The 27613-nt window shown below is 37.1% G+C and overlaps 1 protein-coding gene across 1 annotated transcript in view; it reads right to left on the minus strand.

Annotated features, from left to right (window-relative positions):
• RBM27 (RNA binding motif protein 27) overlaps positions 1-27613 on the minus strand; it is a 145619-nt gene that overhangs the window by 34967 nt on the left and 83039 nt on the right. The window contains exons 9-15 of the mRNA XM_006874510.1: positions 24417-24581; positions 22683-22832; positions 16745-16889; positions 14109-14262; positions 10104-10400; positions 5962-6102; positions 1375-1494 (exon numbers count right to left, since the gene is read on the minus strand). Coding sequence (XP_006874572.1) covers positions 1375-1494; positions 5962-6102; positions 10104-10400; positions 14109-14262; positions 16745-16889; positions 22683-22832; positions 24417-24581 — 1172 coding nt within the window. The remainder of the gene's footprint in view (positions 1-1374; positions 1495-5961; positions 6103-10103; positions 10401-14108; positions 14263-16744; positions 16890-22682; positions 22833-24416; positions 24582-27613) is intronic.

Raw genomic sequence — 27613 nt, forward strand, 5'->3', positions numbered from 1 at the left:
GGGAAGGATTGCATGGAGGGGATTGTAACCATGGCAATGAGACGACATAAGATAGAATGAATGTAAAACTAATGTTCTCCCATGTAAACAATCACATAATTCACAATAAAGCATTTAAGGAAAAAAAAACAAAACTCTATCACGTAATCTCCACCATTGTTTCTATCACCAAGGCCGTATTTTCCAACTACTGCCCCTTCCTCTCTGTTTCCAACTTTCACATTCCAATCAATGGTAATTATTAATACATCTTGATTGCATGTTTGAACAATTTCAGACTGAAGAAGTTGGTAAAATTCTTCAATTTCATCATCCCTGGATTTAGTGGTTGATGCTTAAATTTGAATACTGGCAGTATTCACTGTCTTCCTATAGGTGATCACAAACAGCACTGTACTTCAAGATAGATCTTGAAATGTTCTTTTTGATGATGAATGTGATGCCATTCCTCTTCAATGTGTCATTCCTGGTATAGTCAGTCCATTTCAGCTTACTAATACCTAAGATATCAATCTTTATACAATCAACTTCATTTCTGACAACTTCCAATTTTCCTACACTCATACTTTAAGCAGTCTGTGTTTCAATTACTAATAGATGTTTGCAGCTGTTCTTCTGATTTTGAGTTGTGCCCTATTAGTAAATGAAGTTCCCAAAAGCAATCCATTCATGTCATCATTGTCAAACTATTCTGAGAAGGCAGCTCCTTCCCTAGTTATATTTTGTGTGCCTTCCAACCTCTGGGGCACATCTTCATGCACTATATACAGATAATATTTTGATGCTGTTCATCATGTTTTAATCTTCCAGCACTGTATCTGACAAAGTTTTGCTGCTAATTCATAAGGTTTTCAGTGGTTAAACATGCAGAAGTAGTCCGCTTGTCCTTTTTCCTAGTCTGGAAGCTCAGCTGAAACCTGTCTACAATGGGTGACCTTGCTGGTATTTAAAATATCAGAGCCTAAACTTTCAGCATCACAGCAACACACAAGCCACCACAGTATGAAAAACTGACAGAAAAATTCATTAATAACAACATACTTTGTGAAATTTAAACACCAGAAAGAAATTAAAATGAAAAGAAACACTTCAGTCAAAGTGCTGTCTCTCTTGGAAGGAAAAATAAAATTATGACAGCTCAGTGTTGTTTATTTTTATATCTAAAATGTTATTCCTTGTGTTTGCTGTGGCCACTGACTGGCAATTGCAAAAATCATTGTTTTTTTTTTTTCTTTTTTTTCAAGTGCACAATAAATAGAAAAGGAACAAAATGATCACTTTTGTATAATTCCACTACATGAGCACATTCAAAGATGTTAACATAATTACTAGAATTCATTGGGTCCTTTACTCTTTAAAGAAAGAAGTTATTACCTGTTTCTTTTTAAGAGCTTCTTGAACATCATGAGATTTAGACCCTGAACAAAGTTTTGAAGGTGTCTTTAAGTTTGAGGAGCTGTAGATCATTTTTGGATGGCTTGGTGTGGAAAATATCTAAAATACATAAATATAATTACATTAAACCTTAGAAATGCTTTAAAATAATATTTCATTAAAAATGTATATTATTTCTACTTTTAGGAGTTAATTCTTTTTACACTTAAAAATTTCATTTACAAATACTAGCTATTTATACATAAATTCAATTGTCACCCAAAGACAAAAACAGATTTATTCATTATTTTTCATTAATACAATTTCATTGTTCAATATAATCATATACTTTGCATTTTGTATGTTGACAATTATATAGGGTCTTGGTGTGGTGCTGTAGAATAAACATTGAGCTGCTAACTGCAAGGCTGGCAGTTCAAACCCACCAGTTGCTCTCGGAAACCATACAAAGGGTTGTTTCGTGTTGGAACTGACTCAATGGGTACACAACATTTGCACATAATTGTAAGAAAGTAAAAAACAAAACAAAACAGAACCAACAGCCATCTAGGAGCTGATGTGACATGCATAGCTAAAACTTAAGTGTGCTCCTATTAAACACAAGCAATTTTACAGAAGATTAACATCAGATGAGGCCACTCTATGACCATGACAGAGACACCACTGCATAAACATGACTCCACATAGACAAAAACAAAAATAGTATCCAAACCATTAACTAAAATAGGAAAATACTTGAAATACAAGTTTCAAGCTGTGAAACTTCTGTTATACCAAAACTGTTGTTTACTGTGACATCACCATTTTTAAATGACACGCTCAGTAAAATATTAAGGCAGCCAAAAAAAAAAAAAAAAAGTAACTAAAGATCCCATCCCTTTACTCTGGCTAATACAGTGACTGTTACTTTTTTACTAATTATAGCATCAGACTCATTCTAATCTTCTCTCCTTCCAAATAAGATTAAGCTACCCCAACATAGAAGTATTGGTGTTTCCTCAAACCTTCCTTAAAATCAATTAACACAAGGCCCAATACTAAAATACATTATTTTAAACGCCCACTGAGATGTTCCATGATTTTCAATGTATGCACTCTTCCTTACAAAGTAACAAACTCAACTTGTTCAACTACAGGTATTTTCCTGGGCCTTAACTAGAGAGTAACATATTTATAATTTATAATTTCCATAAAGTCTAAATAAGAATCTATACTTCCAGTAACTGGAAACTTGATTGGTAATTATAGTCACAATTTAATATTATACTGAAGCAAATGTGCTATGAGTTCACTAATTCCTTTCCTCTTCTGATCAGATGATATTCCAATTCATCTCCTTTTGAAAGCATAGAATAGCTATGTGGCACACTCCTATCTATCTGATTCTTTCTTAATGCATTCTGCATTTTCCATCTTCTTCTAGTTTTTTTTTAAATTTTTTTAAAAAAGCTTTAAATATATAAGAGATGCAGGAAATAGCATTAAGAAATTCACATAAAATTCAATTATGGAAATTATACTTCCAGATATAAAATTTCTCAATTTCCATGATACTTCATTGTTCTAAAAATTAAGCTACTTAAGCTACACAGAAAACGTCAAGTACTGTGAATAGCCTACATACTTGGCAGTCATGTTACTATTACCATTATTTTTTAAATAAAAATGGCAACACCTATAATTTAGTGAGCACTTATTTGTTAAAGAAGCTATGTCATCCATCTTGTGTATTCCCCAAAATTTCCTTTCAATTGGGGGGTAAAGCTCGAGCTTTGGTGAGAGGTATTTTCCTCTGAGAACTTATGATCATTGCAACCTTCCCTACTTTCTAGCTTAAGGAAATATTCTATGCTCATCTGGAACATTAAGAACCCTAGTAATAAATCTAGAGTTTTGGCCGTAGGGGTGTTCACCACCACTTGGATTATAGTTTCTAGACCTTTTCAGTGAATAGAATTAGGAAACATTCTGCTTTTTGGTTGCTGTTTATAACAGAAATAAAATCTGAGTTTATACTGATACTTTTGATTCAAATTCAGGAATACAATATTTTAACTTACACTTATTTTTCCTCTCTTTGCAACAAATCAAAAAATCTTGTCAAAGATACCAACAAAATTCGTCATCTGATATATCCTGTCAACACTGAGAAATCAGTTTCAGAATACCAACTATATGATTTATAAAAAGAGCTTTGTTCATTGTTTTTTTTGTCCTTTACAGCATATCCCATTAAAGAGTCAAATCACTTTGTTTAAAAGCATTCAGAATAGCTCTTCTCTATGCAGACATGATACCACATGTTTCATTTTTCTTTCAATTTTAGGGACTTTAGCTTAACAATAATTATATTCAGTATTTAAATAATTTCAATTAATATCTACAAAATTAAGACACCGTCCAAATCATCTAGCTCTTTTAGATGCTCTAACATATTTAAATTGTACAGTTTACCTTTTATAAATTTTTGTACTGCAAGTAAATATTTATATGTATTAATGACGCCTACTTTCTTACACAAATTGTTGCTGTTGTTAAGTGCCATCAAGTTAGTTCCGACTCACAGAGACCCGATTTAGGGTTTCCAAGGAGTGGTTGGTGGGTTTGAACCTCCAACCTTAATAGTGCAGGTCTTATCCTATAGTGCCAAACCAGGACTCTCTTGGTCACTCCACTAATAGGTGTTACTGTTAGTGCCATTGAGGTCGGTTCGGATTCATAGTGACCCTGTATAGGGTTTCTGAGGCTGATGAGATTTAACTGCCGAGTTTGCAGTTCAAACCAATATTACAGAGTTCAGCGCATTAAACCACTGTGCCACACCAGGATTCCACCACTAATTGTAACAACCTAATTTTTTCTTCCACTTTGATTTCATGTAAAAATATTACTTATTTCTTTGTAAAACTGTATTACTCTAACTGTATAAATGCTGCACATTCTTATTCCACATCATTTGTGTACATAGCACTGATGGCAAGTTGAGTTGTTTCCAGTCTTCTGGTATTATAAACAGTCTGTCTTGTCCTTAGATTTTTCCACATTTTGGCTAGTGAATCTTTGGGATAGATCCTTAGAAGAATTTCTAGTTTACATAATTTTGCTAGCTACTATCAAATTTGTTTTCAGGAGAGTTGTATCATTTACATCTCTATCAGCATCTAAAAGTCTCATTTACATCTCTATCAGCATCTAAAAGTCAAATCCATTTGGAATATATCATGGAGTATGATGTAATTATCAAGGAGCTCTGGTAGCATAGTGGTTACGAATCAGGCTGCAAACAGCAAGGTCAGCAGTTTGAAACTACCAGCTGTTCCGCGGGAGAAAGATGAGGCTTTCTGCTCCCATAAAGATTTACAGCCTCAGAAACCCTGTACAGGGTCGCTATGAGTCAGAACCAACTCCATGGCACATAACGACAACAACAACATGAAGTAATTAAAAGTGAATTTGATATTTTTTCTTATAGTTATTCCAATTATTGTCAAATGCTATGGAGTAAGTTCAACTCATAGAAACCCTATATAGGGTTTCCGAGGTTGTAAATCTTTGCAGGAGCAGAAAGCCTCGTCTTTCTCCCGCGAACACTTATTTAAAAGTCTGCATTTTCTACACTGATAATGATTACTATGTTAACATATAATAAATTCCCATTTGCAACTGCTTTATGGATTTTTTTTAATTCTGTTACACTGACCTGTGTATTCATGTAACAATATTAAATTATATTAATTATAAAAATCTGGTCATATTTTAAATGTCTGATAGGGCTAGTGCCACTCCTTCACAGTTGTTCTTTTTCAGGGGTTTCCTGAATCTTTCTAAAATAATCACCATGCTAGAGCCATTCCAGAAAGCAAAAGAAAGTACTTCAGCCATATTTCAAATTTATTCTTCGGATTATGATAGAATCACTTCACTATGTCCTAAATTAGATTTATCATTTTCCTATATATAGAAAAAAAAGAATGACAGAAAGAGGCTAATATGGACACCTACTCATTAACAGGAGTCCTGGTGTGGAGCTGTGGGCTAATGCGTCAGACTGAAAAATCGTTTGAACTGCAAGATCTGTGATTCAAGCTCACCAGCTGCTCCCTGGAAACCCTATATAGGGTCACTATGGGTCAGAATCGACTCAACGGCACTTAACAACAACTCATTAATAGGAGTCCTGGTGTGGTGCTGTGGGTAAATGCACTGGACTGCTTCAAGCTCACAAGTTGCTCCTCGGTAGCCCTATACAGGGTCAACATGGGCCGGAACCAACTCAACGGCACTCAACAACAATAACAACTCATTAATAAATGGCCAAGATTTTCAAATTCTAACCTGTCTTGAATAGAAAAACAAATTTAACTAGAAAATTCCTGGCTGACTCATGGAAATTAGGGAAGTTTACCAGCCATATTTATGTCAGTTGTCATGCTTGTTTTGACTGAGGACGTGAGATATTACAAATCTGGATGGTAATAAATTCATTAATTTCTTTGTATAATTATAAAAACCAAACCTGTTTTAAGCAACTCTATAAACAGACTGGAGGTTCACAGAGATACATACTTGGCAATCCTCTCCAGCACCACCCGACTGATTCAATATGTGTGCTGCATCACTCTGGCTACCACTTGCATGCCCAAGACGATGTTTAACAGGAACTTTGTTAAGGACATAAGCACCTGATGTCGGTGGCTTGTTCATCATCTGTGTAATTATGAAAATAAATACATTTGTAACAATGATTAAAAGCATGCCTAAGAACACAACGACAGACATAAAGACCAACAGAACAGAACTGAGAGTCCAGAAATAAACTCATATGTCCATGGTCAACTGATTTTCAACACAAGTACTAAGTTCTTACTAGGGAAAGGAGAATCTGTTTAATAAATGGTGCTGGATCAACTAGATTTCCACATGCAGAAGAATGAAGCTAGAGCTATACATAAAACCATAAGAAAATTAACTCAAAATGACTCAAAGACCTAAGAAACCACAAATCTCCTAGAAAAAGTAAAACTTCAGAATCTAATTTTTGACAATGAATTCCTAGATAATGACACCAAAAATCACAAGCAATGAAAGATAAAACAGATAGATGGGAGGTCATCAAAATGGAAAACTTTAGGGTATCAAAAGACTTTATAAGCAAAATAAAAACAACTTACAGACTGAGAGAAAATCAAATATTTAATATCCAAAATATATAAAGAACTCCTACAATGTGAAAATAAAGACAGATAACTCAATCAAAAAAAGGGCGAAGACACCGAATAGTATTTATTGTGTCTTGATGGGTCTGGTGAAAGAAGATGGGGTGAGGATTCTTTTGATTAAATAGTGAGTAATTTTTATCGTGACTAACTGCGATTGTTACAACCGTAAAGGTAGAAATTGTGTAACAAAAAAAGGGGGGTAGTTAATCTTATATTCCAGGAACAGAGGACCATCAAGAGAAAAGAACATGAGTGGAACATAGATTCTAACCAGAGAAGCAGCAACACCACAGATGGGGGCAGAGATGAGGACAAGGTGAGAGGGAGCAGCTGAGGATTCTAGACTTGTGGAAAAAGAAAGGCTGTGTCCTGGCAGGCAGAAGGCTGGTTTGCAAAATGTGCCCTTATTGTTGTTGAGTGCCGTCAAGTCGATTCCAACCCATAGCTACCCTGTATAGGATTTCCAAGGAGCAGCAGATGAGCTTGAACCACCGACACTGCAGTTCAAACGACTTTGCAGTCTGACGCGTTAGCCCACAGCGCCACACCAGGACTCCTTTTGGTTGTTTAAATGATCATATATCCTGCGTATTTTTGTGTACAGCAAATAAAAAAAGGGGGAGCGGGGATAGAGGTAAATACTGTTAACCGATGGTGATGGAGGGGATTGTAATCATTGAAATGAAACAAAATACTATTGTTAGAGAACAAAACTGGTCTTCCATGTAAATGATCACTCAATTCACAATAAAAAATGGGCAAAGGAACAAAAAAGACACAAGAGATGAAAATCTGAGAGATAATCCTGGAACCCTAAATTTCAGAGGAGAGGACTAAATACAAACTAGGAGAAAAAGCTGAACAAAAGCAGCAAGTAAGGAGACAGACAGATGAACTATCAGCTATTTTGAATTTTTGCAAGCAGCTTTCCATCGAGACACAGGCCTGACAACACAAATGTACTCCAGTGGCTGACTACAAAAAAGATGGGATCTTCCTTTGTTCACATGACCCTTCTGTTGACCAGAAGTGTGGCCAGTCCCAACCCTCACCTACCATGGGCCGGTGACACACCTGCTTAACTTTAGGTCAGGGTCATGCACACTACCCCTACCCTGCCTGAGGTCAGAGCCACATACTCATCTGGATCGGTTGCTGCATATAGAAGAGATGGAACTCTGCTGCATCAGAACAGTAGAACTCAAAGTATTGGGTCCTGGTCATCACTTCTGGAAAGTGAAAAACTCATTCCATACATAATCAGCTGCCCTGATCCCATCTGCTCTCTATGACCAAAAGAGTGCCTTCCAGGATCAAACCTCCTCACCTAGCCACCTTCTGAGCTGACACAAATGACTTCTGGATCAGGTGCCCTGACCCCAGACAATATCTAAGCCTGAACCTAGGATCAGGCATCCTACTCCCTTTACTACCATTCTTCCCACACACACTCCAGGATCTCCTTGGCTGGCAGAGGGTACTGACCCATACCAGGTATCCTGAGACCAGTTTCCTCCTCGCTGGGTCCTCTTTTTTTCCCACTTTTTTCCTTTCCTTTCCCTTCGTTTTTCATATTTTCTTTCTCTGCTTTTCTTTCTTTTCTTCTGTTGCTTTTTCCTTCCTTTCTTTCTCTTTTGAATCTTTTCTTAGTTTTCTTTACTATTATCTTTTTTCCTCCTCTCTAGTTTTGCTTATATTTTTCTTTTTCTCTTCAATTGTTTTTATTTTACTTTCCTTATTTTGTTATTACATTTTTATTCTTGCTATTGTTTGCCAGCTTTCCCCACTGCTTCTTTTTTTCCTTTTTTGTTTTTTTTTTTTTTTCCCCTGGGGTTTTTTTCTCCCTTTTTTTCCTTTTTTGTTTTTTTTTTTTTTTCCCCTGGGGTTTTTTTCTCCCTTTTTTTCCTTTTTTGTTTTTCTCTCTTTTTTTTTTCTTGTCCCAGCAACAATCAACAATAATGGATCACAGAAACAGCAACCATGCCCATATAGTTGAGTCACACCCAGACCTTCTCCAGCCAACTTATTGGGTGTGAGAGGGCCACTATCCATGCCTCTACCACTTGATCATCAATAGACAGCAAACAACCCCAGTCAAACCTTAACTCAACTGTGCTACAAGTGAACAGAGAACTGTGCACATACTCACATTCTCTACCACACCCAACAGGAGACAGGTAGTAAGTGCCTAAGAACACACCAACTATCAACAATTAAACACAAATACAATAACAACACAATGTCTTAAAGAAAGCATACAATTTCAGTCCATAAAAAGAAATAAGACAAAGTGATTCTAACAAGTGACAGAATTCAGAGACAGAAGAACTTTTTGAGGAAGAAATGGCACTGGAACTACCTAATAAGGAATTCAAAAGAATGGGTTACTTTAATGGTAATTAAGTGTAAAAAATAAATAAATAAAAGCTGCAATAATAATATTTTGTTACATAATTTTTTACCATGTTAAAAAACTAAACAAACCATAAATTATCAATGTGGTTACATAGGATCAGCATTAGAATGTGAACCACAAGGTTGACAATTCAAATCCATTAGCTACCTCAGAAATCCTATACACAGGGTCACTGAAGAGTTGGAACTGACTGAACAGTACTTAACAACAATAACCCTACCAAAGAAATGTAAAGACATACTTAGGCATGATACGAATTTACAAAAGACATTATGCTGAGGACAAAGATAAAGAAATAGAAAGGGCAGACAGCTTCAATTATCTGTAAGATTTAATATTTTAAGTGGAGTGGTACATACATAAATGTTATCTATATTTTTAAATGTCTGAAACATCACAACATAATACATGTGAGCACACATTCATTCACACAGGCAAATACTGTTAATTGTTTTTTTGTTCCTCCATTAGTCTAGGTACTAGGGACAGAATGAATATTAACAGATAAAAATCTCAATTCTCATGGAGCTTCTAATTCCAGATTTAAAAGGTGCCAAAATTTTCTATATGGGAAAAAGCAGAACAAATGGGTGGATAAAAGGCAGATGGATTCTAGCACAAACTCAGGAACAAGTTCTAGATTCAGAGTTGTCCAAGTGATGCACAGTTACCACATTTTAGTGTGCATAAGTACCACTCAGTTTTATTAAACATGTACATTAATAGGTCCTAGCCCAAGAAATTGACTCTCAAGGCTTAAGAGGTGAGGGTCAGGAATCTGGACCCAGATAAGTGGCTCTGATGGAAAAGAGTGCTTCTCAAACTTTAGTATATGAGTCACCTGGAGAGCTTTTGAAAATGCAGACTGCTGGACCCCACCCTAGAAATTCTGATTCAGTAGTAGGTTGTGGTGAGCCCTAAAAATGTGCTATTCTCATAGGCTCCCGGAGATCAAAACCTGCTTGTCTGTAGATGGAACTATGAGTAGTACTGGTGTAGGATCCAAGGAGCATGAGTTGAGGACTACTGACAGGATCAGATGAGCTTTTATTCCATGTGAACAGGTAGCTTACCTTCTGGATGCCTCCATGTACTGTTGAAGGAGGTGACTGAGTAACCAACACCTGCTGCTGATGGGGGTGCTGTGGCAGGTGATGGTGCTGCTGTGAGAGGTGACTAAGCGTTTGCTGCTGCTGGAGGAGCAGCTGTGTTGGGGGCTGTAGTGCTGGTTGTTCGTTGTTTTCCCTGTGCCATAAGACTCGAATGAATCGGTTATTTAGAACTGCTTCTGTGCTGGAAATGGCTTTCCTGGCTTCCTCATTGGTGAGATATTGAATAAGAGCTGCTTCTGGGTCACCTTTAAAAGCAACCTATAAGAAAAACAGAAAAGTAAAACAAAAACACAGAAATTAACAAATAATTGAATGCAAATAAGTCAATGAATTCAGAAACAGAAAACACTGTGCAGAAATCCATTCTAAATTCTTTGTTGAGTCAAGGTCTACAAAGACTAAAGATGACATGCACGTTTCAAAATTATATAAGAAAAGGAAAAATTATTTAATAATTAATTCATCCTAGTAATATATAAGCACTGTGGAAAAGTTAGGTTACATGCTTACCTAACTTTTTATATCCCCGTTATCTTAAAATAAATTTCAAAGAAAAACTGTTTTATAATAACAAACAAACAAAACTATAAAAATCAGGGGGAAATATAAGGTGAACAACCTTATTTTGTAAAGGCTTTTTATGCATATATAAAAAGATGCAATTCATAAAGACAAAAATGATTTAAATTGGACTATATAAAAATTTAAGACCTCTGCCAAGCAAAACATGCCATAAAATGAATGACAAAAAATACATTTTTAACATATAGTGTAAGCACGGATTTGGTAAAGCATTATCAATAATAGAAACAAATCCCTCAAAAAAGGGCAAAAACAATGGATAGGTAAATGTGAAAGAATGGAAGATGGTCTAGATAATATTAAGAAGACTCTAGCTAATGGTAATAAAAATATAAGCAAATTAAAATGAGTATAATTTTTCACCTATCAAACTTTTTTTTTAAGTCTTAGTAGATCAATATTACAGTGTTAATACACTTACAATATATTAATATTTGGGGATATCAATTGGTACAACTTGGCAAGTTAGTGCATCCTTAGTGGCTACAAGTCCTGGAGTGCTGCTATAGGATCAGCATTGGATTGCAAGCTGGAGGTTCAAACTCACTAGCTGTTCCTGGGAAACCCTATACAGGATCACTAATGAGTCAAAACGAACTCAATGGAACTTAACAACAACAAAGTGGCTACCAGAGGGAGTCCTGGATAGTATATTCTGGTATAAAAGGTTAACATTTTATTGTTGACAACCTAGAAGAGTTACAGGTTCAACTCTACATAGGAAGAAAGGCCTGAAAATCTAGTTCCAAAATATCAGCCACTGAAAAACAGGCTTCAAACTGGTTTTTTCCCTACTGGTTATGCAATATGAAAAATGTAGTGCATATCATGAAATTGTAAATGTAAAGTAAAATGACTACAGTGGCAAATGTTTTGTTTTATATTAATAGTATTTATTAAATTAACAAAAATGCTAATATACCTTAATTCAGTAATATCATAAAAAATAATAAAAGGTTTACTCACAGAAATGCTAACAGTATTGTTTTTAGATAATAGAAACAACATAGATTTCTAACAACAGAGAATAAGTAACTATTCTATATTATTGCTGTTGTTAGGTGCCATCGAGTCAACATTCCTACTCATAGCAACCCAATGCACAACAGAACGAACCACTAACTGGTCCTGCACCAACCTCAATCATTGCTACATCTGAGCCCATCGATTCTGCATTAAGCCATCTAAAAAATTTAAATGTCATAAAGAATATGTAACGATCGAGGGGATGAGTTCTGGCAAGATAGCAGACTAGGCAGACATAATATATGGACCTCTACAACAAAGATTAAAAAAAGCCCAAATTAAACAAGACAGGGATGAAAATTCAGGGAACCTGAACTTCAGAAGAAAGGTCAGAGAGGTGGATGGATTGATTGCTGGCAGGAGAATTAAGCACCGACAGGGAGGGAGGGAGACTGGAGCGTGGCAGGCCAGACACAATATGACTATCTTGTGAGCAGAGTCACACAGGCAACTGGAAAAGTGTGATTCCTTCTTTTTTCCCCCACACCCTCCTGGTGACCAAAGTTGTAGCTAGCTCCCATCTTCATCTAACCCCAGTGTAGACTCTGCTCTCTGGGAGTTCGAAGCTACATGGTAGGGAGTCATGCCTCTGTGAGACTCAAATGTGTTGCTTTGGTTCTAGGCCTGCAGAACCCACAGAGTCACCAGACTAAAATTTAACCAGTCACCCTGCCACCAGCTGCCCCATGGTCCTAACAGACACTGAAACAAGTACCATCAAGGGTCTCTACTAACTACTTCCAGACTGAGTGCCTGATAATAGATAACACTAGAGCCAAAAGGGACTCCATCTGGGGCCAGGAAATCTGCTGTCACATCCCACCCACATCCACCTCAAGAGCTCCTTGCCTTGCAGGAGCCACTGAGCATTTTCTCTTCTCCAGGTCCAACAGCACAATGCACAAAGACAACAGACCATTTTAGCTCCCACAAAGAAAAAAGAGAGACTAGCTCAAACAAATGACCAAGATACAGATCCAGGAAACATTTCTGAGGAAGAGAAGGTAGCGCAACTAACTGAAAAAGAATTCAAAAGATGATATTTAGGTACCTTCAAAGGTCTTACAGAAAGATCGAAGAAAGCAAGAATACAGAAAACATTTTAGAAGAATTCAGGAAAACACTACAAGAACTAACATAATTTAAAACTAGATGTGATCACATTTCATATATATATATACGTATGTATAGTCTTCTATAGAAATAAATTTCAAACTGTACCCTTTCATCAAAAGATAAACCATTTTTATTGCTCAGTAGAGAGATTTGGGTAATGTTTTTCTACCTGTATTTAAAGTAATTACAAATATTGTACAACTAATAAGCACTGGACCAAAAGGTCAGTTTGATCCACAAAGTCAAGTGGTTCAAACTCACCAACTGCTCCTTGGAAACCCTATAAAATAGGGTAGCTATGAGTTGGAACCATCTCGATGGCATTTAAAAACAACAAACATGCACTACTACTTCAGTAATCAGGAGAAAAATAAGATTAAACTCTATAAAATACTAAGTCCTACAGTGCTGTTGCTGGCACTAGTAGTGACCCCATGTGAAAGGTAGTTCTATCCTATAGAAACAGTACAGCTTTCTAGGCTATAATCTTTATGCGAGTACATTGCCAGGTCTTTCTCCCACGAAACTAGTACACTAGTCGGAACCACTAACTTTTTGATTAGCAGCCGGACACCTATAATACCAGTTCTCAATTCTGTTATTTTGGTTTGATAGCAACACTTACGTAACAAGGTTAACAAATCAAATTTTGGCCGTTAGATACCCTTAACCCCCAGTCACAAACGCACATATTTAATTATCTAACAAGTAGACAGCAGAATCCAAAGCTATAAACTGTTTGATCTTGGATAGAATACTACCAAAAATTGTCCAAGGCAGGAACTACCTTTAACTAATTACTATTTTACAATACAAAAGTCAAGTCAGTAGACAAGATTACAATCTTAGAAATTACTAAACATCTGTTATCCAGTAAAAACACAACAGCAGTTAAAACATTCCTTTGTTCAGTGATAAAACTATCAACAAAATTGCATTAAATAGCCAGTGTGTCTCTGAAAGAGGTTGCAAAGAAGAAACAAACAAATCACAAGAATAAATTCAGTTTAACAATTTCACTATAAAGCATCCACTTTTTATGAGGGGCCTTCAAAAATATCACCAAAATAAATGGAATTGGAATGGAAGATAATGGAACTTTTTGAGCCTCCTTGTATAAGTACACTGGTGTATACAACACTAAGCAGAGATGGTCAGAAAAATCACTAACTCAAGCTCACAGGAATACTCTCCAAGACCCATAAAATGCAGTGATTCTGTCCCTAACACAGCCACATTTACCTGGATGTTCACAATTGTTCCAAACTTGCTGAAGTGTTCATTGAGCTTGGTAATGTTGTTCAATTCCTGAGGGATTTTCTTGACTTCTAATTTGGTGTTTGTATACTGATTCTTTCGCAAGAATCCTGGTTTACTCTGATTGTTATTCCCTTGCCTGGAAGGAATATTAATAGATGTTGGTTAATTCTCCCACATCATACTTAGCCAAGGAATAGAGTCAACAATGAATCTAAGTTTGTACTTATTACAAAGTATCTTTTGTAAAGCCTTAACATTTTTCAGAAATTACCAACGTTCACATCATCCATATTACATGGGGTTGTTGTTGTTGTTATGTGCCATGGAGTAGATTCCGATTCATAGTGACTCTGTAAAAGGTTTCCGAGGCTGTAAATCTTATAGGAACAGAAAGCCTCATCTGTCTCCTGCAGAACAGCTGGTAGTTTCGAACTGCTGTTCCTGAGGTTTGCTGCCCGAATCGTAACCACTATGCTACCAGAACTCCTTTATTACATGGGGTAGGTGGAAAGAAAAAGACTGACAAACAGACAATTAATAAAAGAAATGGCCCAATGAAACAAAAAACCAGATATTGCAAATATTTACCATGATTACCAAGGAATCTAATGTTAAAGCAATAGAGTACCTTTTTATGATGCTTTGTCCAAATTTTGCAAAGTACACAACCTTTTTCTCATATATTTTAAAATAAAGTTTAATTAAATTTTTGATGGGAAGTATACACAGCAAGGAGTCCTGGTGTGGCACTGTGGGTTAATGCACTGTACTGCAAAGTCATTTGAACTGTTCCACTTCATTTTTAACAACTTTCAATTTTCCTAGATTCATACTTAGTACAACACATGCTTCGAATATTAACAGATGTTTGCATATGTTTATCATTTTGAGTTGGGCCCCATCAGCAAATGAAGACCCCCAAATCTTTATTCTGTCTATATCATCCTGGTCAACTGAGGAGGCAGCTCTTCCCGAGTCATACTTTGAGTGTCTTCCAACCTGAGGGGCTCAACTCCCAGCACTATATCTGATAATATTCTGGTGCTGTTCATAATGTTCCAATATTATTGGCACTTCTGAATGCTTTTAAGAAGATTTGAGGGGATATTTTTGGTTTATGCATTATAGATTATCTCAGGGCATAAATTTCAGGGGTTCATCAGCACGGTGGCTCTAGAAAGTCTGGTGTCCATGAGAATTATAAATTCTGTTCTGGACTTCTCCCCTTTTGATCAGGAAGCTATACAATGTTTTATTATAATGTTCAGTAATGATAGTCAAGCTCTGGTAGCATAGTGGTTATGAGTTGGGCTGCTATCCTCCAAGTCAGCAGTTCGAAACTACCAGCTGTTCCACGGGAGAAAGATAAGGCTTTCTGCTTCCATAAAGATTTACAGCCTCGGAAACCCTGCACGGGGTTGCTATGGGTCGGAACCGACTCGATGGCACTTAACAACAACAACGATGATAGTCAGGAACCATACAGTTCTTCTCATTTCATGGCAAGGTTCATGGCAAAGGAAGCAGTTGTTCCTGGAGGTAATTATAGCCACCCATTCCATATTTTTTCTATTCCTGACTCTCTTTCCTCTGTTGCTCTAAGTCAGGGGTGGCCAGAAATCATTTGGTCTGGTCCTGCCCAAGACAACTGCAGTTCCAACCAACACATTGCTGTTGTTGGTAAGTGCCGTCAAGTCGGTTCTGACTCACAGCAAACCTGTAAAGTGTTTCCAAGGAGCAGCTGGTGAGCTTGAACCACCGACCTTGTGGTTCAAACCAACCTTATAGTCCAGAGTTTTAATGCACAATGCCACAACAGGACTCTAGCTATCACACTGTTGTTACTGTGGCTAAGTGCCATCGAGTCAGTTCCAAGCCATAGTGACCCTGTATAGGGTTTCTGAGGAATGGCTGGTGAGCTTGATCAGCCAACCTTGTGGTTCGAAGTGACATTGCCGTCCAGTGCATTAACACCAGGACTCCAGCAGTCAGATTGTTGTTGTTGTTAAGTGCCGTCGAGTCGGTTCCGACCCATAGCGACCCTGTACAGGGTTTCCGAGGGTGTAAATCTTTACGGGAGTAGAAAGCCTCATCTTTCTCCCGCGGAGCAGCTGGCAGTTTCGAACTGCTGACCTTAAGGTTCGCAGGCCGATTCGTAACCACTACGCTACCAGAGCAGTCAGATTAGGAGTGAGTTAATTCAGTGTTTGACCAAATATAGCAGGTTAATTATAATTATATATGGCTCACGAATGATACTATAAATTTTGGTAGAAAAAAGGTTCTCTGCCCCTGTTCTAAACAAACAGAGACTAATATTAGCACCTTACGTAAGCTTTTAAGACCCCTTTCCATCTTTCTTATTCATTTTCAGCATCCCGATAATTTGTAATATTGGGTTAGGCCTATAAATATGTAGATGTAAATTACAAAACACCTAACAATAACAATTATGAATATTCTGGTTTTTGATTTCTAAAACTTTCTTGAAACCCTAACTTCTATACAGCTTAAAAAGCACTGAACAATCACACTTTTCATTTTATAAATTTACTAATGCAAAACAAAATAACCACACAAACACTGGTTAGATGTTACTGATTAAGAAAATATCTTACTTTCCCAGCCAAGGTTTCTTTGTAAGCGGTCCTTCCAAACCACTCATAGCTCTTTTTCGGCTATCTGGTTCAAGAACTACTCTGGTTATGTTGCTATTAATTGAAACAGGGGCTGGTGGTTCAGTCTGGATGACAATGTTAGCAGCTGTTGGAAACAAAAATTCACATTAATGGTAATGCATTTTATTTGGAAAGTTTCAAATGATTAAAAATATTTAATGAAATGAAAAAGCAATGCAAATATCATTTACTACCACTTCCTTTTCAGAAACACCTATAGGCATGAAGAAATGATCAATGACTTCCTTTTTCTAAAAACAGTATCTAAGTTTAAAAGAGTAAAAGGCAAGCTCTAATGTAATAAGTTATTCAAACAAGCATCAACAATGGATACAAGAAACTACTGATGAAAGGCTGTTGGAAAACAATGTAATTCACAAGGAGCCAAAACATCACTCCATAAATTACTTCACAATGGAGAGATCTATCACGTATCACTTTAGGCAAATGATCAAACTGAGCACCATTTAATAAAGTAACATCTTGACACTATTTGTGCCTCCTGATGTATGTTTTTCCACAAGGTCACCACATCATATGGACTTGATATTTAGATACTATGCAATTATGCTTTTCTTATATGCGATCATTTAATTGTGCTTCTACATCTAAGGATTCCTGGTGTGGCACTGCACAATAAGCACTAAACAGCAAGGTCAGTTTGAACCACAAGGTCAGTGGTTCAAAGCCAACAGCCGCTCCTTGGAAACCCTATATAGGATCACTATGAGTTGGAACTGACTAGATGGCACCGTAACAACAACAGCGATATCTTTAACAATAACTGTTTACTTTTAGATAGAAAGAATTTACAAATGTTACTTTCAAGCGTTTGTTTTTTTTTTTTAAGATACATATTTACATATACGCTGCTGTGGTGGTGTCAGATAAGCATTGGACTTCTAACTCCAAGGTTAGCAGTTCAAATCCACCAGGTGCTCCTATACAGGGTGGTTATGAGTCAGAACTAACTTGATGGCACTTATATTTCTATAAGAACCCCTGAGTAGTGCAAAGAGAGCTGTGATGGCGCAAACCTACTAGCCACTCCACAAGAGAAGAGATTTTTTGTGTAAAGATGTACAGCCTTGGAAACACTGTGGGATAGTTATACTTGGTCCATAGGGTCGCTATGAGTCAGAACCAACTAAATGGTAATTAGCATGATTTTGGTTTTGCAGGAGCTCTGGTTGCATAGTGGTTACGAATCCGGCTATGAGCCGCAAGGTCAGCAGTTCGAAATTACCAGCGGTTCCGCAGGAGAAAGATGAGGTGGTCTGCTCCCGTAAAGATTTACAGCCTCGCTATGTGTAGGGTTGCTATGAGTCGGAACCAACTCCACGGCACATAACAATAACAACATACATAGGAGGGGGTTTCACAAAATTCATAGAAAGATTCCATTACCTTTTCGTTACTTTTCCTCACAAACTGTTTTAATGCCCCTGGTATGTAGAGTAAACCAGAACCCGTGTAAAGTGGAAATCTGTCAGAGAAAATGCAAGCATTTTCCACTACTGTGAATAGTAGATAGTGGTAAAGATTGCATCCTGTGAAAGGCGGAAAATTTGCAAGACTAAGAAAACCAAGGCAGCCATATCCAGTTCCATCACTCACAGGCTTCACAGATTCCCTACGAGTCTGAATCAAGTCAATGGCATTTAACAACAACATTATGTATTTAAAATAGTCTTGTGGGTTACCACAAGATCAGCAGTTCAAATCTACCAGCTGCTCCACAGGAGAAAGAGGCTGCTTTCTGTTCCTGTAAAGATTTAGAGCCTCAGAAACCATACATAGTTTACTCGCTATGAGTTAGAATCAACTTGACAGCAGTGGGTTTTATGTATTTAAGAACTCTACTGGCCAGTGTGGTTAAGCACTCAGAAGCTAATGAAAAGGTCTGTGGTATAAACTCACCAGATGCTCTGCAAGGCAAAGATGTGGCAGTTGCTTTTGTAAAGGTTATTTTTGTTGTTGGATGGGCAACTTAAGACACTGGCTACCAAAAATGAGAGTGAGGCTATAAAAACCCAAAATAGCTGGCTTACAAGTTTTCAAAGAGTGTGCTTAGTTTCAGAGTGAGGTAGGTGGGGTGGAATCCCCAAGTTTTTCTTTTGTCTAAATGGGTCTGGTGAAAGGGGATGGAGGAAGATGGGGATAGGATTCTTTTGACTCAATAGTTAGTAACTATTATCATGACTAACTGTGATTGTCACAACTGTAAAGGTAGAAGATGTATAACAAAAAGGGGGTAGTAATTAATCTTTCATTCCAAGAACAGAGACCCTAAGACCATCAAGAGGGAAGAACATGAGCAGAGCGTGGGATCCTAACCAGAGAAGCAGCGACACCAGAGATGGAGGCAGAGGGGATGGCATGGAGACACAAAACAGCTGACGACTCTATAGACTTATGGAAAGAGAAAGGCTGTGTGCTGGCGGCTAGGAGGCTGGCTTGCAAAATGTGGTCTTTTAAACAAATAAATATTTTCTGTATGTTTTGCGGCCATAAAAAAAAGGGGGGGAGAGGAGGATAGAGGCAAATACTGTTAACCGGTGGAGCATGGAAGAGATTGTAATCATTGCAATGAAACAAAATACAACGGGTTGAGTGCAAAACTGATCATCATCTGCCCTGTAAACTATCACTCAATTCCTAATAAAAGCTTTAAAATATAAAAAATATTCTTATTGGTGCTAAGTGTTGTCGGGTCGATTCCAACTCACAGGGTTTGCCAGGAGTGGCTGGAGGGTTTGAACTGTTGACCATGCGGTCCAGCACATTACCCTGGAGTTCCAGCCTTAGAAACCCTAAGAGGCAGTTCTACTCTGTCCTATAGAGACACAGTGAGTTGGAATCAACTCGACAGAAAAGGGGGTTTCAAAACATTTATAGAAAATGGAATTAAAAGATCATGGAATTTTTCCAAAATTTTTATGACGCTCTCATACATACATATACACAAACACACAATCTATGTACACCAGAACAAAATACTGCCAGGTCCTGTACCAACCTCATCATCATTATGTTTGAGAACAATTGGTACAACCACTGTGTCAATCCATCTCATTGGGGGTCTTCCTTTTTTTCCACTGACTCTCTATTTACTAACGATATATGATATCCTTTTCTAGGGACTAATACAGCATGGCCAAAGTAGATTTAAATTTTTCCAAACTAACAAGTCAGAGTCTTCCAACCAGTTTAGGGCTTATATTTTCAAGACCTAATAGAAAAAAAAAAAATTCTTACAACTGCATAAAGCATTCTAGTCTGCACTAACATTATCTATGTTTGTGCTAACATGTTTGCACTAACATTACCTCTTACCACTTGACACTGTCTAATGCTTTTTTTTATTGAAGTGCTCTGACATGGCACTGTAGGATCAGCACTGGACTGGAAACTACAAGATTGACAGTTCAAACCCATCAGAAGCTCCTCAGAAACCCTGTACAGGTTGCTATGAGTTGGAACCAACTCGATAGCACTTAAAGACAACATAACAAGGAAGAGACACAACGAGAGGTCAAGCAACTTGCCCAAAATGACATATAATATCCAAACTACCTTACTTCTGAGATAATTTACGAATTGCCATGTCTGAGTGTACAAACACACCAGGCAAGTGACACGGGGGAAAGATTTGAAATTATTAAGAACATAAATTTCAGTAACTGGTAATAATATATGTATTACAGCATTGAGAGTAAGAGCAAATTCGTTGGAATCAAATAGGCCTGGGCACAAATTTCATTTCTGCCATGTAATAGCTGTGTGACCTTGGGCAAACTCTTTAATCTCCTAAGACTCTTCATCTGTAAAACTAATAGAAATATCTCTTTCATGGAACTATTGTAAGGACTATGTTGTTGTTGTTAAGTGCCACTGAGTCAGTTGCAACCCATAGCAACCTTGTACAGGGTTTCCAAGGAGCAGCTGATGAGCTTGAACCACCGACCTTGCAGTTCAAAAGGCTTTGCAGTCTGGCACATTAACCCCACAGCACCACACCAGGACTCCACCATAAGAGACAATAAATCTAAACCCATTGTCAGTTCCAATTCACAGAGACCCTATATAGGGTTCCCAGACTATTTTTATAGGACCAGGAAGCCTCTGCTGATAGGCCTGAACCGCTGACTGTGTAATTAGAAGTTCAGTGCTTATCCCACAAAGTCACCAAAGCTTCTTCCATGTTGTTGTTGTGAAGTGCTGTCAAGTCGGTTCTGACCCATAGCGATACTGTATAGGGTTTCCGAGGAGCAGCTGGTGAGACTGAACCGCCGACCTTGCAGTTCAAATGGCTTTGCATAATAGACAATAATATATATAAAACATTTCCGAGACTGTAAAGATTTGCCGGAGCAGAAGGCTTCATCTTTCTCCCACAGGATGGCTGGTAGTTTCAAACTGCTGACCTTGAGGTTAGCAGCCCAACTCGTAAGCACTATACTAATTTAAAAACGTTCACCATATGATTAATCATAAAAGTGTTGGATTGGCTCATAGGCAATCGTTTAAAAAAAATTAAATATTGTAAATCTAATTTCCTGGTGTGGTGCTATGGGGTAATGCACTGGACTGCAAGGGCCATTTGAACCACAAGGTTCAGCTGTTTAAACTCACCAGCACTCCTCAGAAACGCTATACAGGGTGTCTCAGAATTGAAACTAACTCGACAGTACTTTAACAACAACATAGGTTTTCCAAGGAGAGGCCTTTGAGTTTGAACCACCCACCAATCTTCTGATTATCAATCAAGGGCTTTTCCTAAGCACCACACCAGGACTCCAGAAGAAACTAGAATTTTATTAAACATCTTTTTACCAACAGTTCTTTTTGGCTGGGTGATATTAATCTATACTAAAGGTAAATGGTTGCTTACATTTATTTTTATTTATTTTTCTAGGTTTTAGTGACTAAGCTTTTAAAAGCGTCCTAGTGTTGTTGTTGTTGTCAAGTGCCACTGAGTCGACTCCAACTCATAGCGACTCTGAAACAGGGTTTCCAAGGAGTAGCTGATAAGTTTGAACTGCTCAAGGTTCAAACCAACCTTGAGATTGAGTGCTTATCCTATGGCGCTACACCAGGACACTCCTAATACATAGTTTTAATCATAAGTGCTAAAATAAGCAAAAGAAAACTACAATGTCTGAACTCTCAAAGTTGTTTTTATGAAGTATACCTCTCAAAATATAACGTAGCCTCTTCAGTGATCAATTTGAGGGCAAGAGACTAGGCCTTTTCATCTCTCTATACCCAATATCTAGTTCAGTAACAGAAGCAGCCTAAAGGCCTACTAAAGTAACAATTAAATAACATCACTATTAGATTGGGTTACTAGTATATTGGATGCTGCTGCCTATGATTTAAAGCATACACTGTTTTATGAGTAGGGAAAGCTCACATTACAATCATGATAGAAAGTACAGTACAGTACATACATGTTGTAAGTGCCACACATAAGCATTTGCTATTACTATCAAGAACGCATTTCTAAGTAAGTATATTCTAATTATAGCTTTTAAATAAAATGTAGCAATAATTATTCAAAACATTAATTTGAGATGCTTACACAGCACTCTTAAAAATAATAGTGTATAAATACTTAAAGCCTTCAATTTCTTCTTCAAGTGCGGTCAGAAGTATAAATGCAATAACTATGCCTAGATACTGTGGTTGTTGCTAAATGCAGTCAAAATCGATTCTGACTCACAGTGACTCTGTATAGGGTTTTCTGAAGAGCAGCTGGTGAGTTTGAACCACCAACCTTGCAATTCAAATGACCTTGTGGTCCAGCGCATATCACTTCAGTGCCATGCCTAGCTATTACATAATGCTTAATCTCAAGAAAATGTCAAGTTCTCACCTCTTGGATTTGCATCCATATCTCCAGATGTTAGGCCGATCAGATTTGGACGCTGTGTCTGTGTTCTTGAAAAGAACTGTCGGTACTGAGATCTACCAGAACTGGTAATACTAGGAGCTTCTGGGTTATAACCATCAGGTTCATATGTATCTGAAGGGAAACAAAACAACAAGAAATCAAGAGACTGGTTGAACTAGTTCTCATTACTATGCAATAAACTACTGCTAAATTGTTTTCTTCAGCAAATATAATTATATCAAGCCATATGCATTTCTCTTTGCTACAGTACAAAGATGCATCTTTTGGAAGTGAAAGAAAAAGTTCCCATCACAAAACACTGATAAACCTACTCTTAATAAATAATGATATTATTTCCAGATTTAGAAATGTAGTCATTTTTATTCTATATATTAAAAATCAAATTCAAATGCCAATGCCCACATTTAAAAAATCAAATTCAAATGCCAATGCCCATTTTAAGATACATTTCATGTACATGAATGTAATTTATGTTTTACCAATTCCTTTTTCAATTAGCAAAATTTTAATTAGAAAAAAATCCACTTTGTTATCTGAACTTCAAATTGGGAAAATAATAGCTGGTTTCACACATAAAACATATTTCAAATGGAACAAGTTAAGATTTAAATTTTACATTTATAAATATAATTATCCCAACTCTCGTGATCAATGCCACTGTAACACTACCTTCATGTGTTTTTCTCTACAACTTTAAATTTAAAAATTTATAACACTAAATAACTATTTCGGGTTTAGAAAAAAATCTAAAAGTACTGGTCACTATGTGGTACATATATGCTTCAGTCTACATAAAATGAACAAAGGGTTAATTTAGATTAACTGGAGACACTGATTTTTATCACTGTAATTTAGAACTCCTTGCATCTTTTTTTAAAAGGAAAAAATCCTTTTGCTGTTCATATTAAATTTCAGCTATAAACAAGGTATATTCAAATTTTTATTATTGATCAATCACTTCTATGATTCAGAGTATAATACCCATAAGCTGTGATGAAAAGTTTTCAGTTAGCATTGGTACTCTTAACAGAAAATCCCCTATGTTAAGACTGCGGAAAGTTTTAAATAAGTTATACAATCAAATGACCTTTTCTACAATTCCTGGGAATACACAAACCCCAAGAAACTTTAACAGTCCTCCAGCTAACTATGATGAACTAAGAGCTAAAGGTAAAGTGAAAAATCTTTGAAACCTCATGAGACATCCACAAAGCACTTCATGGATCCTCAAAAAGCACATGTGAATTGAAGGAAAGAGTTTTCATGAAACTCATATTACAGTCCATATAAGGGGCAGACAAAAAAAAAAAAAAGTATGCTCATCCATGATCAGCAAGAAACCAAATGTTTATTTTATTCTAAAAAACTATTAACCTAGTTTTTCTTGTAATGCATAACTAACTAGAAAATTTGGTGTCGATATTATGCTCTATATACCTAATAAAAACTAGCTTAAATAATTAACATGACTTTTGTTACCGAGGCACTGAAAGTAAATACAGAGGACACCAGAGATGACAGACACACAAGAGGCCTAATCATCTAGCAGCCACTAGGGACAAAACCAAAGAAGCAGAGAAACAGAAAAGAAAGCTACCTGAGAGTTTTAAAGGAAATTTGTGACAGCAGATCAGAATGCCAGACTACCTCTTAGACTAGTTAACTTAAGGCACAAAAAGATCAACAACAGCTTACCTGGAACCAGAGGGGTGGGACTGGAAACTGAGGTATGGTACCCAATGGAGGATCCCATGAGGTTGCGAGGTGGCACCAAACGAGCTGCCAACAGAGGAGGCGGCGTCCCCAACTGAAGTCGCTCGGATGCAGCAGCACCATGTTCACGAGAATACATGGGCTGTCCTGCAGAGGAAAAATAGGAGGCCAGCTGGGATTAAGAGTCACAAGCTTCTCTTTAACTACTGATGTATTTCCTAAGACTTTGAATCAAGAACAAAGAAATAACACTAATGGGAACAGTACACGATAAAGATGTTACTGAGATTCTAACTTAAGAATGAATAGACATGCAACTAGTAAAGACGTACCATATATAGAGTAAGAATAACTAGTACCTAAGTGCCAGCTTTTATAATCTTAAACAGAATAATCAGGTGCTAATTTTAGCCAAAGCTGAACAATCAATCATATCAAATTATTACACAAAGGAGCCCTAAGCTATTATTCATAACAATATTGTACTCAATAAAATGCAGATACAAAGGCTGCCACACACATTAAAAAACAAACACTTCCACCACAAAACTGGACAATTTCAGATTTGTATAAAATATATTTCCATACTGAGAGCAGGAAAAAAAACCAAGGAATTAAAATGCAAAAATAAACAAAATATACCACAAACGTACTCTCATAAAGATTATAAAATATTCAAATGGAAAAAAATAGAACAAGATAGCTAAAATGTGTTACCCTCTTGGGGAGATGGATAAATACAGATAATATTCTTCCAAACAAGTATGATTAAGAAAGAAAAAAAAGGTCAAAAACCCGTATCAGCAAAAACAAAAACAAAAAAAACAAACCCGTATCAGCACTGTATCAGAAATAGCTCTGGATATTAAGAACCACTTTTTGAAAGAAAGCACAATTACGGCTTATATATGTAAGATCGTCAGACATAATGGACTCAAATTTTAAGGAACAGGTTTAGAAAAAGACAAGATAGAGCAAAGAGCAAAATCTCCCTTTTATAGACAATACTATCTTTTCCAATGACACTGCAATGTCTGTTTGAACTGCAATGTAGGTGGTTCAAGCTCACCAGCCGCTCGTTGGAAATCCTATACAGGGTCGCTATGGATTGGAACCAACTCGACAGCACTTAACAACAACAACAACCCATATAAGACATAATTATAAGATTAAGTCAATATTTTATACCCAAAATCAGATATTCTCTATGTGACACAAGACAAAATAAAATGAATTAGAAGATTTTCACACCAAAGTGTCCTTCAAAGTTTAAAATTCCTGTATTTTGTACACATTTTTATAGGACAAGCAAGTCTATCACATGATTTCATAGTCAATGTTGTAAGAAAATGGATGTGTTAAACTTTATCACATTTTTCCTCCTATATGTAAAGCAAGGAGCTCTGGTAGCGTAGTGGTTAAGAATCAAACTGCTAACCTCAGGGTCAGCAGTTCGAAACTACCAGCTGTACCGTGGGAGAAAGGTGAGGCTTTCTGCTCCCGTAAAGATGTACAGGGTCGCTATGAGTTGGAACCAACTCTATGGCACATAACAACAACATATGAAACAAAGGAGAAAATGACACGTTATATTGTATGTTGAAACCCATACAATATAACTCTAAAGAGACCTTATACAGGGTCCTTGGTGGGTTTGAACTGGTTAGCAGACCACTGATTACCCTACAGTGCCACACCAGGGCTCCTATATTGTATAGCAGGCCATGTAACTGTGCACTTAATACAAACCCCAAAATGAAGTTCATTGTACTGCAGAAAACAACTTTAGTACATCCGTAATGATCTGAAGATAATTATTGTTGTTGTTAAGTACCATCGTGTATGGCACATTACTCCCGTCTATCCTATCAAGTGTATCGAAATACGTCATGCATCATTAACATCCTCGACATACTCTGAAAGATAGGACATTCTGTGATTTGTACTTTCTGCGAACATATTTAAATTCGTAATAATCACATTCACTTATTTTCCACATTAATGTTGCTTTAATAACCTTGTTTCACTACCAAATTGATACTTAGCCTTTGCCTGTTGCTGCTGCTATTACTAGCATTGGTTTTGCTGGATTTGGGAACCATGATGCACATCATGGTAATATTTTCTAAAGAAAATTAAACAGATAAAGCTATAACACTCAAAGAGACGTGTGACACATGAGATTGGATGCTGCTGCCTAAGATTTGAAGCATACACTGGTATGCTTATGGTAAACTTAAGTTTTTAAATAGGAGAACTTCACATTAAAAATAATGACAGAAAGTACAGTACAGTACATTCATAAGCCAGTAGGCACAGACATTTAATTATGACTATCAAGACATGTGTATTAAAGGTTATATATATGCCGTACCATTATAAAGAGGGGCTCTGGTAGCTTAGTAGTTATGAATTGGGCTGTGAACCGCAAGGTCAGCAGTTCGAAACTACCAGCTGTCCCACGGGAGAAAGATGAGGCTTTCTGCTCCTGTAAAGATTTACAGCCTCGGAAACCCTGTACAGGGTTCGCTATGAGTCGGAACCAACTCCAAGGCACATAACCACCACCACCATTATAACACTATCAGCACAATTGTTTGGCTGTTACAAGAATAAGCAAGCTGTTCACCAGGGACCCATAATGGCAAGCAATCAAGTTCCTTCAGGACAAACCTCCCTCTAATACTGAAACTCAAAGGGAACACATGAGCAAGCAGGTAAGCTCACTGGTGACTGTGCTGATATACATGGAAGTGGGGGAAAGACAGTAATGAAGACATGGGCTGAGTTTTACCATGTTCCATAGACTCCCGTCTACATTGAGATGAGAAAGAAAAGAGCAAGGGCTGATTGGCTAAATTTGGGGAGACCTGGGAACTCCTGAGCCCATGGGCACTGACCTAGCCATGGAGGACTAGAGCTGAGAGTGAAGCATTCAGTTGATACAAAGTGAGGGAGATGCATAAGAACATCCAAACTTGCAGATATCACCCATCTGACCTAGCATCTATGGATTAATGACCAGAGCTCAGCTAGAGGAAGATAAAGAAGTCTGGTAAATGAAGCAAATGTAACTTGCTACAATTTGATGAACTTGACCTATACATATGGATATGGTGTCTTGTGTGCCGTGGAGTTAATTCCAACTCACAGCGACCCTGTACAGGGTTTCTGAGGCT

This window comes from Chrysochloris asiatica, unplaced genomic scaffold (genome assembly GCF_000296735.1).
Source record: "Chrysochloris asiatica unplaced genomic scaffold, ChrAsi1.0 scaffold00280, whole genome shotgun sequence".
Lineage (NCBI taxonomy): Eukaryota > Metazoa > Chordata > Mammalia > Afrosoricida > Chrysochloridae > Chrysochloris > Chrysochloris asiatica.